The 18,388-nt window shown below is 40.7% G+C and overlaps 1 protein-coding gene, 1 long non-coding RNA gene and 2 other non-coding genes across 9 annotated transcripts in view; 3 read left to right on the forward strand and 1 right to left on the reverse strand.

Moving 5' to 3' along the window:
* Positions 1-330: 330 nt before the first annotated feature.
* The window catches only part of GORASP2 (golgi reassembly stacking protein 2), a 32,365-nt gene continuing 14,307 nt past the window's right edge, over positions 331-18,388 (reverse strand). For 3 of the 6 annotated variants that reach the window (XM_037022906.2, XM_037022909.2, XM_037022912.2), the window contains exons 2-10: positions 17,649-17,729; positions 13,388-13,591; positions 12,814-12,900; positions 11,954-12,084; positions 8,659-8,791; positions 7,239-7,362; positions 3,887-3,973; positions 2,620-2,730; positions 331-1,063 (exon numbers count right to left, since the gene is read on the reverse strand). In XM_037022906.2, coding sequence (XP_036878801.1) covers positions 723-1,063; positions 2,620-2,730; positions 3,887-3,973; positions 7,239-7,362; positions 8,659-8,791; positions 11,954-12,084; positions 12,814-12,900; positions 13,388-13,591; positions 17,649-17,729 — 1,299 coding nt within the window. In that variant the 3' untranslated portion in view covers positions 331-722. Of the gene's footprint in view, positions 1,064-2,619; positions 2,731-3,886; positions 3,974-7,238; positions 7,363-8,658; positions 8,792-11,953; positions 12,085-12,813; positions 12,901-13,387; positions 13,592-17,648; positions 17,730-18,107; positions 18,154-18,388 lie in introns of all 6 variants that reach the window. The other 3 variants (XM_037022910.2, XM_037022907.2, XM_037022908.2) reach the window with 3 other exon arrangements.
* LOC118973293 (U6 spliceosomal RNA) lies at positions 3,247-3,353 on the forward strand. Its single transcript, XR_005062559.1, has one exon. It is a non-coding gene; the product is annotated as a U6 spliceosomal RNA (small nuclear RNA).
* On the forward strand, positions 6,047-6,153 carry LOC118973294 (U6 spliceosomal RNA). Its single transcript, XR_005062560.1, has one exon. It is a non-coding gene; the product is annotated as a U6 spliceosomal RNA (small nuclear RNA).
* LOC140845070 (uncharacterized) lies at positions 14,177-16,975 on the forward strand. Its single transcript, XR_012123706.1, has 2 exons — positions 14,177-14,466; positions 16,008-16,975. It is a non-coding gene; the product is annotated as an uncharacterized lncRNA (long non-coding RNA).

The raw sequence follows: 18,388 nt of genomic DNA on the forward strand, positions 1-18,388 counted from the left end.
CACCTTCTGGTTTAAATCTGTGTAACATCTCTTTTATTTCTTTTTAAATGTCATTTTATGGTGGATGTAATAAAGCAACAGCAGCAGTTACAAAATGTTGTCTGTAATTTTGAGAGCTCCAAACAAAGATCTGTGTATAGGCTGAATAAAAAGATGTTCAATTAATAGTGTGACAGTGTAACAAACATCTTTAGTTGGAATTTCAGTGTAAACCTTAATAGAGATGTGACTCACAGAGACCAAAGTAAAATACCTTTTCTTTTTATGGTTTAGTGAGGTGGTCTGCATTCTTGCAAACATTTACAAAGTACAAGAAACATCACATGTGAATACTAGGCATAAAATATTTCTTTTTTTTCTTACAGAAGGAGCAGCAGGGGACAGGGAGCCTAGTGAATGCCCTGTCACCACTGTTCCCAAAGATGCACACCCCCAAGAATGGCAGTGGAAACATGGCAGCAGCAAGCCACCCTTACAATTCTTTTTGGTGTTTTAAAATACAAGCACTCTCTGACATTTCCCTCCTAGGCCCATGAGCCCCACTCTGACTTGGCAGGATACAGGCCCATGTCTTCTTGCTTAGTTTTCCCCTTAGAATTATTTACAGGACACCTACAGATACGGTACAAACTAGTATGAAATTATGATAGTTTGCATTTCCAGACACGCTCCTACAGTTAAGTAAGAAGCACACCAAGCCAATTACAAAGACCGGTTCAGAGTCACGGTGACTCAGAGGCATTCGCATCGGTAACTGCAGACACAGGCTTCTCGCTGGCTGGGGTGGGTTCGCCTCCTCTGTCCTCGGCCATGGTGGAGGCTGCGGGTGCAGGGGGATGCACTTCCCCAGTGGGAGCAGAGGCAGCATCTGCCCTCGTAGCAGTCGTGACTGGGCCGGCGGGCGGGCTGCCAGTGGGCGGGAGGGTGGACAGCAGCTCCCCAGAGCCCACTGCAGAAGAGGCCTCTGGAACCAAAGGGAATGACGAGAGGAATTCAGACGGTACGGGGAGAGATGCAATGCCCGGTAAGCTTCGGGTAGGCAAGGGGGGAAGAGGTGGCAAACCTAGGACAAAAATGGCAGAGATCATACATCCTTTCAGCATTGTAAGAGCAGCAGTTATGAGCATGTGACTTTTTTTCTCCTTTTCATTAAGGAAACTGAAGCCACAGAGAGACAACACAAATCACAACCTCTGCTTCTCGTCAGCTGGAGGCCAGGACAGAGTAAAATACTGACTGGCCAAGAGGGAAAGTCCCTGCCTCTAGGCTCCAAAGCCTCTGTGTGACTCAGCCCAGCCCCGGGAAGAAACAATTCTCCTCCCAGCAGGCACAAACAGAAGCCTGGCCAGCAGCTCACTGTCAAGACAGGAGAAGTCCTGCTTACCCAGGCAGGCTACAAGCTGCATTACCACTGCCCTCCAGACAGACAGCATGAAGAGATGTGGTGCCAGCCCTCCTGTGAAGGCTGCGGAAGTGAGGGGCTTGCCATGTAGCTGCCTGCATTAGCCTAACCGTAAGTACTTCACCTCTGCTTAAGCCTGCAATTGACTGATAACTATTTGTATTATATGCAGTGGGTTTACTGTGATGATTTAAAAATGCAAAATGAAGGAAAAGCGTGTAACTTCCTTAAGAAACAAAGGAAAGGCAGACAATACATCAGGTTCAGGGCAACCGCTGGGCTGGTGAAAGCTGCAATGCTCTTAGAGTCTGGCTGTCAATGTGGGGAAAGGGTAGAAGCAGCCAGACCACAGAACACAAGGGAAAAGACAAAGGGAGAGTTAAGACAGAGACCGTTTGCATTTACTCATCTTCCTTTGGTTTTTAAACCATTAAGCTGAAAAGTGAATGGGTTATTGAGGACACGTAATGAATATATACAGATGGTGCATGTTACAAGAGCAGTCATCATCTAAACAGAAACCTGACAATGTACACCTTGTGCAGTAAGATTACTCACATCAGTGATGGGCCAAACTACTGAGATTAGCATTTAAAAGTCAGGCCTGACACGCAGCCATCTGAAAGTCAACGGGCAATCAAGCATTAACTGGAAGGGCAGACTTTTCATGGTGCATAAAATCTGAGTGTCAACACTTTGAACATTGCTCACTTAACTATTTGCAGCTAAAATCTCTCACAGTTTTTATTATAAAAAACATGTTAATCATGGAGAATTTTTATTAAAAAAAAAAAAAGTCCAATTGGCTGAGCAAGGGTGACGTTTCAGAGCCTAAGTTCACAAAACACACCCCACTGGTAGCAGCTGCCCAAACACATGAAGAATCATGATGAGTTCATTCCCCACCACTGGGCAAGCTGTGCGCGTCCTGGGCAGTTCAGTTAGTATGCCACTCACTGTCTGTACTCTTTACTTCTGGAACTGGCCTTTATGAGCTGGTGCCGGGAGAGGACAGGCAGCCAGGCAGACGAGACTCATAAAGACACTCTTGTTCCTTTTCTTTTTTAAGCTTTTCAAATAAAAGATTAATATTTATTTGAAGCAGGTGAAATTTGTTCAACTGATCTGCCCTTTTCAGAAAAAACTGAAATAGAGGATTTCCTGGATAACACTTTTTATTAAACAAGAGTCCTAGGAAGGCAAGATGGGAAACATACCTGGGGTCACAAGCTCTGGCAAGCCAACACCTGGTAAGACAGATGGTGAGGGGAGGTTGAGGTTGGGGAGGGTGGGTAAGTTGGGCAGTCCTGCTGGCAAAGGCATCAGACCTGAAGAGAAGGCAGAGAACAGGAGGTAAATCACTTCCTCTGGGAAAAAGTCAATCCTGTGTACTGAAAAAAATACTAGCCATTTCAAAGTGGGAATGCCAGCGGCCCACTGGCTGCGTGTCAGGTTTGTATCTTGACCGCATTACCAGTAATGACAAATCTGCACCTAAGTGATTAGACGGCAGAGGGGCAAAGGGCTGGAACACATGCACCACTGCCGGACCCCAAAGCTAGAGCAATGGCAGCTGGAGGGGCCTGGTGGAGGGCTGATTTACCTCAGCAAGTGCGGCAGTCAGTGGGACTGAATTTTTCTTTTGACAGTATGGTTTATAATCTCTAGCTTTTTCTTTTTTTAATTCTGAAAAAATTTTAGATTTATGGCTGCAAAAGTAGTTTATATAAAGAAACCCTGTATTATACCTTTCACTGAATTCCCCAAACGTTAACATTTGACCACATTTACTTTACCATTCTGTGTATGTACACATTTGGTTAATAGCTTAATATATCTGTGTAGTGCTTGCTTCGGCACCACATATACTAAAATTGGAATGATACAGATAAGATTAGCATGGCCCCTGCGCAAGGATGACACGCAAATTCGTGAAGCCTTCCATATCAAAAAAATATATATATATATGTATATATATATATCTGTGTAATGACATCTTTAGCCATATAATTAAAGGCACTTGAAATGCAAGTGTATTTGATAATTATCTAATGGATAAAGGGACTTGGTCATCACTGCAACAGTAAGAAAAATAAGTTAAAATCTGGCATTATGTTAGAGTTAAAGGTCTAAATAAGGATTGTTCTCTTCAGGACACAATGTCTATTCACATAAACAACTATCACAAAGCCCTAAGTAGGGAAGGGCTGAAAACGAAACCCTTACACACACTTACTCCCACTTCCTGCTACGCTTCGGGAGTAGTCGGCTGGGGGCAAGGAGCCCAACGCTCAGCAGCTGACTGGCTGGTGACTAACGGCTAGTTGCCACTTGCTCTCATTTAGCACAAAATTACAGCAGAGATAAAATCAAGATTAAAAGATATAAATCACCCCATCAGTGTAAAATTTTTTTCACTGTTTTTAAGATTCAAACTAATGCTATTATTATTATTACTCCCATCTCTAGTCTCCTGATACTTACCTGGTAATGTAGGAGCTGGGCTCATTGGTGACATGGAAGTGAGGGACTGGGTTACTTGTGGTGACAACAATGGTACTGTTGGTACTCCTAAAATAAAAGCACAACCGTCTAAAATTTTCTAACAATTTTAGCTGACAAAGTATGAACAGACAATACTGAGACAGTCTTCAGTCCTCTCCCCTCCCTGCCACGGTCAGATTTTCATTCAGTCCTGGATTCTGGCTGCATCATTCTGTCCAAGCTGATCTAGCTACTCTCCCCATGGCCCTTACAAAGACTGTTAGTAATTTGGGCCAAGAGGTAGGGAGCTAACCCACGCCAGCTAAATGCACTAGACAAGAGTTTTACACCTGAGCAAAGCAGGGATAGATTAGAAAACTGTTTTAGAAATTTTAGAAATGAGATGCAAGGATTCTGGTCTTTCTATTGGGTTCCTGAACTAAGAGCTCATGTAAAGCTGGGCTGCTGCAGGGCCACATGCCTGTGACAGAGGAGAATGATGCAAATGGCCTGGAGGAGACAGAAGAGCAGTGGACCTCCAGAGATGGAGACAATGGCTTGGATTTCTGAGTCCCCACTTCCTTCTGACCTTAGGTTCTCTGACACTCCTGTCAAGTCTAATGCATCCGCACTTTCACTGATGGTCGCTTGAGGAGGTGATGATCTTCATATACAAGTAATTCTTAGGATGCCACCTAATAGAGTATCTATTAATGTTTACCACCTACTCATATGGGAGGTTTTGCTGATGTACATTTTGCTGATGTACTGTTTGCTGATGTACAAACAGTAATACTGCACACCGCTTCTGGACTCTTACACAGATCTACCTTCAAGGTTAGAGCCGAGAGGCATTTCACTGTCTGAAGCCACTGCTGCTAGTCCTGAAGTGGTGCAGTAGACCCTGGGAATGTTTTTTCTGAACTGGGCTACTTTGCAACAATATAATTAGAAGCGAAGATGGAAAAATTAATGCCTAACAGAAAGTGGTTTCTCACGTCATGATGTTAGAACATTTGAGTTTTTTTAAACTAATCTACTCAAAGTGAAAATGTTGATTTATTTCAGTCTCTTGAGCAATTACTGCTTTATTTTCATTTATGTCTCTTAATATTTGGAAAGCCATTTCTCTAAGTGTAATTAGGCAGGGATCTCAGTGCACATGCTTCTAAGACAATACAAGTCAAACTGTAATGTAATGAGAGAGGATTTAAAATGTTAAAAGAAACTGGAGCTTGAAGAAAGATGTCAGCTATCTCCTAAAATAAGATGAGCTTTCATATGGCACTGGAACATTCTTACTTTAAAACAGGTAAGAGTGTTACAGACACAGAAGAGCTGTTGCCTTACAAATTACTCCAACCCACCTTGACTGAATCCATTCAGGAATAAACTAGAGGACCATCTGATGGGATGTAGTAAAAAATTTGTAATAAAAATCATAATAAAAGGATTATGATTTTTAAAATAAATTTGTAATAAAAAATCAAATAAAATAGGACTCAAACACTGCCTGAATGAAATAAACTTTAAAATCCCTTCCAAATATATCTACGACTTGATAATGATGATATTAATATTAAATTTCACCTAGGAAATGTTATAAAACTGGATTGTGGTGATGACCTGACAACTCCATGAATTTACTAAAAATCAATGAGTTGTATACTTATAGCTGATTTTATGGCATGCAAATTATACCTCAATAAAGCTGGAAAAAAACCCAGGAAAGAGTAGGGGGTGGGAAGCTATGTCACCATACCAATAACTGGTGAAGCTGGGTAGTGGGAGTTTGTTATATTATTCCATCTACTTTTGTCTATGTTTGAAATTTTTAATTATAAAAAGTTAAAAATTTAAATTTCATATAGAAAAAAACCCATCTTGGGAAATAAAATGAAGGTTCTGTAAAGAGCTGAGATTTGAACCTAGGGAACCTACTCCGAAGATCATACTGGTGGCCTTAACTGCATCTTGGTGGGCTATTTTAAGTCCATTTTAGGACAAAGTGGTGTATAAGCAAATTCTGAATATAAAAATTAAAAAGAGCACAACAGTAAAAAGTATGAATGAAATAAAACTAAATTATGTCAGTATTTCATTTATTTTTTCAATACTAATTAAGTACATAATATACTCTTTGTATTAAGAAAGCCAGAAGTGCTCACTTCAGCAGCACATATACTAAAATTGGTACAATACAGAGAAGATTTGCATGTCCCCTGTGCAAGGATGAAACACAAATTCATGAAGCATTCCAAAAATAAAAACAAGGAAAGAAAGCCAGAAAACAGGAGATTTTTAAAAAGAAAAGGGAGAAATAAATTCTACCAATAAGTTAAGGTCTATATTATGCGACCAAACAATTACACTCCTAGGTATATAACCAAGAAAAATGAAAACATACGTCCATGCAAAAACTTGTACACAAATGTTCACTGCAACAGTATTCATTAGCCGAAAAGTAGAAACAACCTAAATGTCTCTAACCTGATGAACAGATAAACAAAATGTGGCTTAGCCATACAATGGAACATTAGTCAGCCATAAAAAAGCAGGAAGTATTCATATATGCTCTGACATGAATGAACCTTTAAAACTCTACTCCAGATGAAAGAAGCCAGACACAGAAGACCACACATACACGAATGTCTAGGCAAATCCACAGAAAGAGAAAGTAGATTAGTAATTGCCTAGGCCTGGGGGTTGGGGGAAAATAGGGAGTGACTAATAATGGGTACAGGATTCCTTCTAGGATAATGAAATGTTCTAACATCAACTAAGGTGATGGCTGCACAATTCTGCAATTATACTAAAAACCCCTGAACTGTATACTTCAAATGGGTGAGCTGTATATGTGATTTATATCTTGATAACGCTGTTGGGAAGAAAAAAAAAAAACCTAAAACAAAAAGGACTATATCAGGTAGAACAAAGAATAAAGCAAAGGAGACAGACACCTGTGCCGTGAGCAAGACCGAGTCTCTAGGAAAAGGAATGGACTACTCCTGCTCACATCTGTATCCCTAGGGTCTAACACCGGGGGATATACAAACATCTGTTGAATAAATAGAATTAAAAAAATTTAAAGGCAGAATCCTGACTCTACACCTTGTATAATCTAAGAGAAGCCCAGGGTCTAAGATACACCAAGTAGAGGTTTAAATGCTGACCCTGTGTGTACATGCTGGTGATTTAGTGTCAGCTTTCCTGGATAGGTCCTGTGTCAAGGCTGAGCACAGTTAGTTTTCAAAGTACACAGGCATTAATTTTTAAATTTTAGACAGTTTGAGATGGAAGAGTACCATGTAAAACAAAGCAGACTGAAAAGAGAATATATTTTTCTGCACACCTGTACTGAGAACATTACTGACAACCGGTGGAGTTGAGCTAATGGAAAGTCCAGACAGACCCTGTTCAATTTCTGTAGCTCCTGGTGGTGACAGAGTTGGGGCATTAACTGAGGAGAGCTGCACCTTCCAAAAAAAAAAAAGAAGAATCAGCTGAACATCTTTAATACCATGTCAGATACCTTGAGTTTCACAAATGTCTAACCTCAAGAGGCCATCTTCTTGTCAATGAATGAACATAGCAGCCAGATCTCTACCTTCCAGGGAGGGAATTGAGTCTACATGGACCCTACAGATGGGTAAATGGGCAATTTCACCTCTGAATACTCCAACTTCTGCCAGCTCAGTGCCCTCTGGCATATTCTGATATCACTTGTATTCTGGCCCTTTTCCTTAGCTGCCATTTCACTCTCTGGTCTTCTTAGACTGCCTACGGAGGTTCATCTGGGCCAGAAAGTACCATTTAGAAATGGCAGATATGGTAGTAAAAGTGAATATACAACTATACTGACTCTGGCTGTGAGCCAGTGGTGGGGGGTGGGAATGAGAAGAGGTTATACTTCTCTGTAGCTCTTCTTTATCCCCTCTAGAAGTAGGAATGGCCAAACTGTATACCAAGAAATGATAGCAGCAGCCCTTTCTTTACAAGTGTAGCATTTCCTTTTTGGACGTTTGATATTTATTTAGTCAGGTACACAAGAGTTAATGATCCTGTAAGGGTTGCCTAAGAAACACTTTAAAAGCCTATAAGCCTGTGCAAATGTCTGTTACTACTTAAAAAAACCTCACATTCCTTAACAAGATCCTGTATTACCCCCTACACATCTATCTTTGCTTCCTCAGTCAATTGCTTCAAAGAGTGATAAGCACCAGCTACCATCCCCTTATCAGCCACCATTTCATCCTTTATCACATCATTCGGTATCTGCACTGGGTCAAGTCTTTCCAATCGCTCTAGCCCAGGTCAGGTTTTCCTCGCTCCCTATCTCACCTGACTCTTCTACAGTGCGTCACATGGCCATGTGAAGCTCTGTCCTCCCTCTGGGCTTCTCTCAGGCTTCCTCTGTTGGATCCTCTTTCTCTACCCATCCATTTAAATATTAAGAATGTTCAAGATTCTGACCTTAGTCCTCTGTAAAGCTATCCCAATAGCAAGTAAGTGTTATTGTTCACTAGGTTAAATTACCCTCACTTTGCCGATGTCTGTATTTCTATTCTGTATCTCTAAGCTTTGTCCTCTTCCCTAAAATCCAGGCCCACAGGCTATCCGTCTGCACATCCCACAGGGACTTCCTCTTCAACATGGTCAATACTTAACTCCTCATCTGCCCTATTTCAATTAGTGCCACCACCACACATGTCAACAATTGTCTTGTTTTGGTGGAAACATTCTGATATAATCAGACAGTAAAGTTATCTTACCTCTGTAAACCCATCTTTAAGAGGAGTAATAGGTGTACCAGTTATTTGTCCCGGAAGAGAAATTTTCTTTCCTTCTTCAAATGGGCGTGTAGGTATTCGATGCAAATAACCATATCCAATGCCACATCCTAGACTATGAAAATAAATATTTTTTGTAAACCTTTTGTTATCAGTAACAGCTTGCATTTCTTTGAAGTTTTGAAATATAAAAACAAATGTCTATGCTTTCAAATAGTGTCATCTTATCAGAGGTCCCCCTGACCACACTTTGAGACAGCACCCTTCCCTCCAGAGACATTACCCTCAATATCCTTCACTTTTCTTCAAACATTCATATCACCGTCCAACACCATTGCCTATTTATTTCTTTCTCCCCAATAAATGTTAAGATCCTTAAGGGCAGAGATCTTGTTTTGTTTACTGCCTTAACAATTTCTGGCACATGGAAGACACTTGGTAACTATTTGCTGAGTGAATGACATACAGCCTTTCCACTGAAAAGCTCTCAGCACTTCAGTATGATGATGTTATGTTATTTAGTTCTATTTTATAACCTGACACAAAATGATCCAAATTAATCCAGATTCCTTCTAATTCATTCTCCCACTGCCACCAAAGGCATCTTTCTAATAAGATACTATCATGCTGCTTTTTTCCATACTCTGTTGGTCTCCCAATAATCCTGTTTCCTTCTTCCCTTAGGAGAATTACATCTCTACCACTGTGTGCAGTGCTGGTGGGACTGTCAATCGAGGCCTGCCCTGTTCAAACCAAGCAGTGGCTCATGACCAAAGCCAGGCTTGCCCACCTCTTGCCCATGGCTGCAATCTTGAGAGTGACAGAAAAAAAAGAACAGCTTCATCCCTTTAAAATATTGATGAAATTGGCAATTAGTCCTTCCTCTCTAATTCCCTAGAGATGTTCTGAGTCCTATTCTTTCCAAGTCTGATTCTCTAGTTGTTTCTCTATTATGAGTGACTCCATAGCAATAAATTTACGTCTACTTGTGAGAATGACAACTGGTTTCTACTGTCTGGAACCAAAGAAACCCAGTGATAAAATATCAGAGTCCCACTGCTCAAAGTACAACCAAATCCTGACTGTGATATTTAAGGCCCTTCCCAATTAGGTCCAACTTATGCTTCCATCATGATGGCTTTTATTTCCCCAAATACTCAACACTTTCTGAGACGGCCATGCACAGGTATTTGTGCCTCTCCCCTGACAATGCATCTTATTATTTCCATGGGTACTATGGCCACAAAAAGCTGGGGGAGCAGGCAGTGGCCAACTTCAGCTATTCCTTATCCACATTTAATTCCACAATGATGCTCCATATTACAAATTGCCTCATTCCTTTTCTCACTTTTCCTCCCTTCTACCATCAAAACTGCAATTTTCATTGAACTAGGTCTCAGATTTAGAGGAAGAAGGAAAGATTAAATAATTTATACTGATTAATGACAACCTTTAAGAGGCAGCTGCGCTTTAAAACTAGGTGCTTACTAGATAAAATAACTAAGTGGTAGTTGGTGGTGAAGGCACTTGAGGCAACAGTAAGATGCCTCTGCAAGTTTAGAGATAGCCCAAAAATGAGAATGAAACTAAGAGAAATGAGCTGCAATGAATGAAATGTAGTCAGTTTCTGAGGAAGGAATGAAAACCAGAGGCACACATATGCAAAATGAGGGCAGACTCAGGAAAATAGTCTGTATAGGCTCGTCTAAAGTCAATAGCTCATCAATAGTACTAAACCATGGAAGGAAAAATATTTTCCAAAGAAAATGAGTAATTCCCCGAATTTAGAAAAGGAACTCCAAGAACACCACAGTATTTAGTCAGCATAATTAAATGTCAAAGAACCAGTGTCCCCGTTGCTGCAAGACTTCCCCTGGGGGAGGGGGGGGTTCCTCCTTGCTGTCTCCCTGCTCACCAGACACTCCTATGCAACTGATCGACCTGAGTATTCCTTTAACTGCAGAGGGGCGATTTTTCTATTGTAAACTAAAAATTTGCCATTCTAACAAATACAGTAGCTTCTTTGCAAACTCAGTTTATATGAGTCTTTGAATACTTTGATAAGATCATATGGCTGTGTTTACAAACCTGGACAATGATAACCTGATCACATAACTGCCCCAGACAGGTCAGATCCTTAAGATAACACCTCTAACTCATTTTCTCAAGTTGCAACAACAAAGCATTCTGGTGGCAACATATATATGGTCAGCTGTAGAATCTCAGGTGGTGTGGCTCAACGTATTGTGAACAAATAGTCTTTCTTTGCCTACAAGAACTAAGTCACTCTCTCCCAAGCAAGTGCTGGAACTTTTACAAAACATTTGGAAAAGTTTCCAAACCCAATTTAAACAACTGGAAGACCCAAGAGCAATGTAACGGCCAGTATGCTTTGCTTTGTTTTTTCACAAGTAAGTAACTGATTTGATGAACAGTCCCAGAAAAAACTCATTTTATAAAGTTGGCACATCTGCTTGGTTTGTTTTTTTGGAATAAGTGTGGTTTAAGGGGATGGATGGATAGATGGATGGGATGGATGGGATGGATAGATGGATAGATGGATGGATGGACGGATGGACGGATGGATGGGACAGACGGATGGGATGGGATGGGATGGGATGGGATGGATGGATGGATGGACGGGTGGATGGATCGGATGTATGGATGGATTTATTTATTTATTTATCATCTATCTATCTATTTATTTATTTATTATTAAGGTATTATTAATACACACTCTTATTAAGATTACACATGAGAAACAATGTGATTACAACATTTATCCATATTATCAAGTCCCCACCCATACCCCATTGCACTCACTGCCCATCAGTGTAGTTGATCCTCTTTCTAAACTGCTTTTTACTGTTATTGTAATTTTGTCTAGCTTTGGGTTGAAGTCAGCCTATTTCTGAAAGCCAACTGTTTCCACAAAGTGCTGAGAAATCTCCCCAGCAGCTAGAGACAGTTATATTGTACTGTCCCACTGCCAGGGAGGAGAATTAGGAAAACAAAGTAAACCTGGAAAGTAATATTAAAATAACAAAACAAAAAGAGGCTGTTAGCTCTTAGATTGGTAAGAAAAGGACTACAGTATATATACCATTAATATATGCTTTAAAGAAATTATTTACTAGAGTCAATATTCTAGGTCAGTTCTTTCCTTAAGTTTTATAATAAACCAGTAGTTTCTTTCAAAACAATAACAATCAATGTTTACAATACATTTGACTAGTAAGTTTAAGTAGCAGTAACTTTGCCTGAAATATGACCTTACCTGCCTTCTCCACCCCATGCAGAATTTGGTGTAATAATCACTTCTCGACAGTTATCAGTGTCCGTATTATACACATAAAGTTTCAATGGTTTTGCTTCATGTGTTTCAATAAGGCTGAACAGGTCTTCAGACTGCAAAAATATCACAGGAGAAAACTGTCTTTATGTCACTGAACTTTAGAATAGTGGGTCTCAAACCTGGTTAATACTAGAATCACATGGAAAACTTAAAAAAAAAACAAAAAACAAAAACCCCCCAAAAACAGATTCTGGACATTGCCCTAGACAAAATCATTTCTTAAAACCAATATTCAAACAAGGTTTAATTCAATATATTACCTATCTACTAAGTGCAATGTTTTCACGGCCAGTTCCATAAGACCAAGTCAGCAATTTTAGAAAAAACTCTCCTATACTCAAATTCTACATATTCTTCTTTTACTCTACATTATTAAGACTTGGTTACAGGGCATCTTATTTTTTCTCTCAGTTTTGATTTAGCAATATATACTTCCAATAGCTAACAGACAACAGACAAGGAAAAGAATCTAATATAGCTGAGCCAGTTTTGTTATCTTAAAAAGAAGAGAAAATGCAATCAGTAACCAAAAGGAGAATTTGATTTAGTCTTGAGGTGCATAAGAGATTTATGTGGCAACTGCAACGCAGTATGTTTTTCTCATAGCTATAACTAATTAAGACACCTCCCAAATGTTCTCTGTTAATACCCTGAGGCAAAAGGTATCTTGATCAGTAAAGACCTAAATTTCAATTCTAAATGCAAAGTATGCAAATATATTTCTGAACTTAAACAGTAATGAGAAAGTGTTATATAATTTTCATTATTAATAAATACACTACCTCATTCATGACTGTATCTGCTCCAATGATATAATCACTATGAGGTCTAAGACCTGCCAGTGCTGCAGGAGAATTTGACTCCACTTCCTAGGATGACACAAAAACATACCTCAAAATTAATGTATATAAAATAATCTTATAGTTATTTTCACTATACTTCATAGTTCACAGTTCTTAATTACAGTGATTTAAAACCCCCTATATTGTCTTAGATATATTAGGTGTCAAAACCAAAGAATATATTTATTTAGATCTTTTTTTAATAAAAGTCACATCATGTGTAATAAATATTTAAAATACTTCTATAGCTATCTGTTTTAGTGTGTCTTCTTCCAGTGAATAAATCATTAGAAAAAATACTTCTATTATCTAATACTTCTGGGTATCTATCTTTGCTTCTCTTCCTCAAGTTTTTTTAATTAATCCATATTTTAAAAGCAATGGATTCTGATTTTCAGAAACAAGAACCTAATAATAATACTCCTACAATCTCACCAAACGAGACAAGCACTGTTAAAACAGTTTTCTACGTCGCTTCTTAAAAAGCAAGTACCAGCTCACAGTTGATACCTACCAGCACATGCCAAACGTTTTCATTTGCCCCATCAAAGCTGCAGAAACGAATGCTCACTCCCAACAAGCCCTGGCCACCCCACATGTTACTTGGTGTGACTGAGGTCTCTCGCAGCTCCAGGGTTTTACTACTGTAGATAAGCATTTTTACAGGCTTTTCAACATTTGCTTTCAGTAGATCCTTAAGAGTGTCATTGTCTTTATTCTGTGAACACACAGAAATCATTTTCCTTAATAAAAGTTTGATGCTGTCTTACCTTAAACATCTTATGGCCCTACTGGAGTAATATTAATCAATAAAACAAAATATTTCAACAAGCAAAGCTTTCATTAACATTCAGATGTTCTGCCAAGTAAAAGAATGTCAAGAAGTTAAAAACTTGTTATGCAGCAACAATCTCTGACTTTCTTCTAATAGCTGATTACGGATTATGGAATTTGCAACACATTATCTGAAGTGATCTAGAGCTTCAGTGATAAAAATACAAAATACTATGTAAAAAGTCATATTACTAACAGAGTTGGTATGGCTTTGATTTTAGAATCCAAATCATTTGTTGGGATGGAAATTTAATTTTGGACTCTACTCCTAAATATATACTTTATTTATTTATTAGGAATTGGCAGGTAAAGAAAATGAAAGTGTTGGCAGCCGCGCTCAGAAAATAGCGCCCCATGCAGGGCAGCCGGAAGGCCCCGAACTTCCTAATGACAAATCATCCCACACCACTAAACTACATGCTAATTGCGCCTTGGCATAAGGACCAATGAGACCCACCAAATGGTTATGCTAATAAGGCATATGGAGCCGCACCAACCAGGTCAGAGCATGAGAACTATATAAGCAAGCCTCTCCTTCCCCTCTGGGTCCTGCCCAACTCATTTGTTTCACAAAGAGCTGAAGAATAAAGCTTTCTGCAGAAGAATCCTGCTGTTGTTGCATGCTGTTCTTGCCGGCGAGGACAGGGCACGCGACAAGTGGTGCCGAATCCCGGGAACCAGAACATCACCGGCACAGGGAGGACCCTTCAGACATCTGGAGAGGATTCAGAACTGCAGGTCAGAAGAAAGCCCGGAGGGGTAAGTTCCGAGAGGCCCCTGCTTTTTAGGATGATGGTTGATGGTTCTCTGTAAATAAGGAGGCACCATGGGGAATGCACCGTCATTAGTCACGGCGCTGCAGACAGCTCTCAAAGAGCGAAACTTGAAGGTCTCCAGCAAAGTCTTAGGATATTTTGTGAAGGAGATAGACCGTGTGGCCCCCTGGTTCATTTGTTCAGGGTCCCTCTCAATCCCGAGCTGGGACAAACTGGGGAAAGATCTTGATAGAGAGGAGGAGGAGGGTAGCCTGAGGGGAGGCACCAGGCCCCTCTGGAAACTGATTAGAGCTTGTCTGCAAGATGAGAGATGTGAAAAGGTAATAAAAGAAGGTCAGAGAGCATTGACAGATATCCAAGAGAGCATGTCAGAAACGGAACGGGAAACAGAGAGCGCGCGCGGCCGAAAAAAGGCCACAAAAACGAAGGTAAAGAAACCTCAGAGTGAGGGAGAAAGCCCGCCTAGGGCAAAAGCGAAAGAGCCCCGAGAAGCGAGTGACAATCGCCTCGGAGAAAATAGTAAATACCCCTGGAAAGAGTTGAGGGACCTCCAACTCTCCAATAGGGAATCTGAGGAGGAATTAACGTCCGCAGAGGAAGGGGAAGAGAATAAAACCGCAGAGTGTAGAAGTAAGGGAACCAGCAAAGTTGAAAAGCGGACCAAGGAAAAAATGAAAGCAGGGTGTCCCCCGACGCCCTTTGCCCCGCCACCTTACGTGAGTGGCGCACTCTCCTTTTGCCACCCAGATACTCTTCAGGCAATTAGACAAATGTTTCCTGTATTTGAGGATAACGGTGTACGCTCTCACCAGCCCCTGAGCCATAAACAAGTTAAGGAGTTAGCAGAATCCGTTCGGGCTTATGGAGTCAGTGCTAACTATACCATAGCACAAGTTGAGAGATTAACAGAGACAGCCATGACACCCGCAGACTGGCAGTATGTAACTAAAGCATGCCTTTCTAGTATGGGGCAATACATAGAATGGAAGGCATTGTGGCATGATATCAGTATGACCCAGGCACGCGCAAACGCGGCCGAAGGACAGCCTGCGTGGTCATATGATATGCTGACGGGCCAAGGACAGTGGGTAGCCAACCAGACCGCCTTCCCCTTACAGGTATACGCACAAATAAACACGTGCGCTGCCAAGGCATGGAAAGCCCTCACCAACAAAGGAGAAGTATCAGGCAATTTGACAAAAATTATTCAGGGGCCGAGCGAGCCATTTTCTGACTTTGTCGCTCGTATGATGGAGGCCGCAGGCAGAATATTTGGAGATCAGGAACAAGCGATGCCCCTGGTAGAGCAATTAGTATTTGAACAATGTACCAAGGAATGCAGACAGGCGATAACACCCTGGAAACAGAAAGGGATACACGCTTGGTTGAAAGCCTGTAGAGAAATAGGAGGGCCACTCACCAATGCGGGCCTAGCCGCAGCCATATTACAGAGCCACAAACAAGCCAGGATCACTAACAGAAGTATTAAATGCTTTCACTAATCTGTCACGAGGCCTGTCCCAGTATCTTTCAGGAAACTGGTCCCAGGACTTTGATGGAGCACTAGAAGAACTGCGGCGAGAAATAATCCACATCAACTCCACCCGTCTAGATATCTCCGTAGCAGAAGGACTCTCTTCCTGGTTCCTCAGAGCTCTCTCCCACGTCAAGGAGTGGGCGGGCATGGCTGGGATGGGCGTGTTCCTGCTTGGAGGTCTCATGCTCTTACTCTGGTTGTTATGCAGACTCCGCAACCAACATAAGCAGGACAAGGTGATCCTTGCTCAAGCCCTAATGGCGATAGACGTTGGCGCCTCTCCCCAAGTGTGGCTCAACATGCTTAAGAAGGAAGCTCGGCTTTAGCTTGAGGTAGCTCTTGCACCCTGAGCCCATGTGGCACTGCACCAGGCCCGAGTACCTCAATGCTTAATCACAGCTTTCTTTAAGAAGCTCATGGTGCAAGAGGGTTGAGAAAAAGGGTCCAAACCCTTTGTACCAAGCGGTCCCAACGCCAGCCAGAGGATGCGAGGCAAAGCACTGCAAGAGGTCTTGGACCCCTCTGAGAGGCATGCCTGACTGCATAGGGGTAGATGCCCAGAACCCCTCTCCAAAAAGGGGGCATCAGGAAGTATGATGGAGGTCAGGCCTCTGTCTCCGCCTCTGCTGGCAAGTTCCGCCTTGAGCTTCTGTTAGACAAAAAAGGGGGAGATGTTGGCAGCCGCGCTCAGAAAATAGCGCCCCATGCAGGGCAGCCGGAAGGCCCCGAACTTCCTAATGACAAATCATCCCACACCACTAAACTACATGCTAATTGCGCCTTGGCATAAGGACCAATGAGACCCACCAAATGGTTATGCTAATAAGGCATATGGAGCCGCACCAACCAGGTCAGAGCATGAGAACTATATAAGCAAGCCTCTCCTTCCCCTCTGGGTCCTGCCCAACTCATTTGTTTCACAAAGAGCTGAAGAATAAAGCTTTCTGCAGAAGAATCCTGCTGTTGTTGCATGCTGTTCTTGCCGGCGAGGACAGGGCACGCGACATGAAAGCTGCCTATTAAATATTTTGTTACATAAATGAATAAAGACCATTATGTAGGAAATATTAAGTAATGAACAAAATCTTAAGACTGTTGTGCAATAATAAACTGACCATGTAGCAACTGTCATTAAAAATTTCCTTTGCTGAAATTATGTAATTTTCTTCCTATAGGATTTCATTATGGGTAAACTAAAAAACTTATAAAAAGTAGTTTTAATCCTGCACTTCTGGAACACAGTTCTCTGTCTGGTTTGAATAACATTATTTATATATTATGGGATTTAGCTACAAGAAAACTGACAGGTTGAGAATGAATCTACTAATCCATTTGTCAATAACCTAGAGAAGTATGACATCTAGAAAAATCAAACTTTTTCATCTTAATTATTTCTGTCTGCTTAAAAAAACTAAATACTTAACATATAAAGTAAAAGTCTCCAGTGATTTTATTCCCCTAAGATAATTGCTAGAGTGTGAGGCATTGTATCCCACATTTGACATCTTCATGTCTACTAATACATAATTACTTTTAAAAACTGGTATATATAATGTTTGTAACTAATGAATAAACATCCACCCCAGATTATCTGAAAAAGACAGGCAAAACTACAAAAAACAACTTACTAATCTTGAACCATTAATAGAAACAATAAAGTCAAAGAATGGCTCCAATCCAGCTCTATGTCCTGGGGAATTTTCTTGTACCTGTGAAAACAAAAGTGCCAAAAAGGAAAAATATGTATAAGCTAAATTTTAATACCTATCTCTTTTCATTAAATAGATTAATTTCACTGATAAAGAAATATAGGTACATACCAGTTCTCTCATTTCTCTTCATCTCTCCCAGATAATGCCCTTGTAGCCCCCTAAACTACCCATTCTTTTAAGTTCACCTTCTATATGAGGTTTTCCCTCTATGGTTCTATCTCACACCACTTTCTACTTTCAGGGGTCAGGCGGGAGCAAGCTCCCAACATTCAGCACACAATAGAGCAGAAAGTTAAATTTTATACCAGAGAGACAAATTCAAATTAATTTAGCAAGCATTATTCAATTACTACTAGCAAAGTGCCATTTACTTACAAAGCTAATATAGGAACAGAGCCACTGACATCAAGACATTTATAATCTGTTGAGAAAAAGGGAAGAAGGGGAGACAGAGCCCTTTAGTAACTGTAATACAAGACCAAACAGTTTAAGGGCTATCTATGATAGGGGTACAAAGTTCTAAGGAGAATACGCATTCTGATTGAAGAAGCTTCACAGAAAAAAAAAGAAAAAAAAGGCATTTGAATTGTGCTTTTATAAAGGGGTAAAACTTTCAAAGGTGAAGATGGATAAGGGGATAAGGAAGAACATCTATC

This window comes from Manis javanica, chromosome 12 (genome assembly GCF_040802235.1).
Source record: "Manis javanica isolate MJ-LG chromosome 12, MJ_LKY, whole genome shotgun sequence".
NCBI lineage: Eukaryota > Metazoa > Chordata > Mammalia > Pholidota > Manidae > Manis > Manis javanica.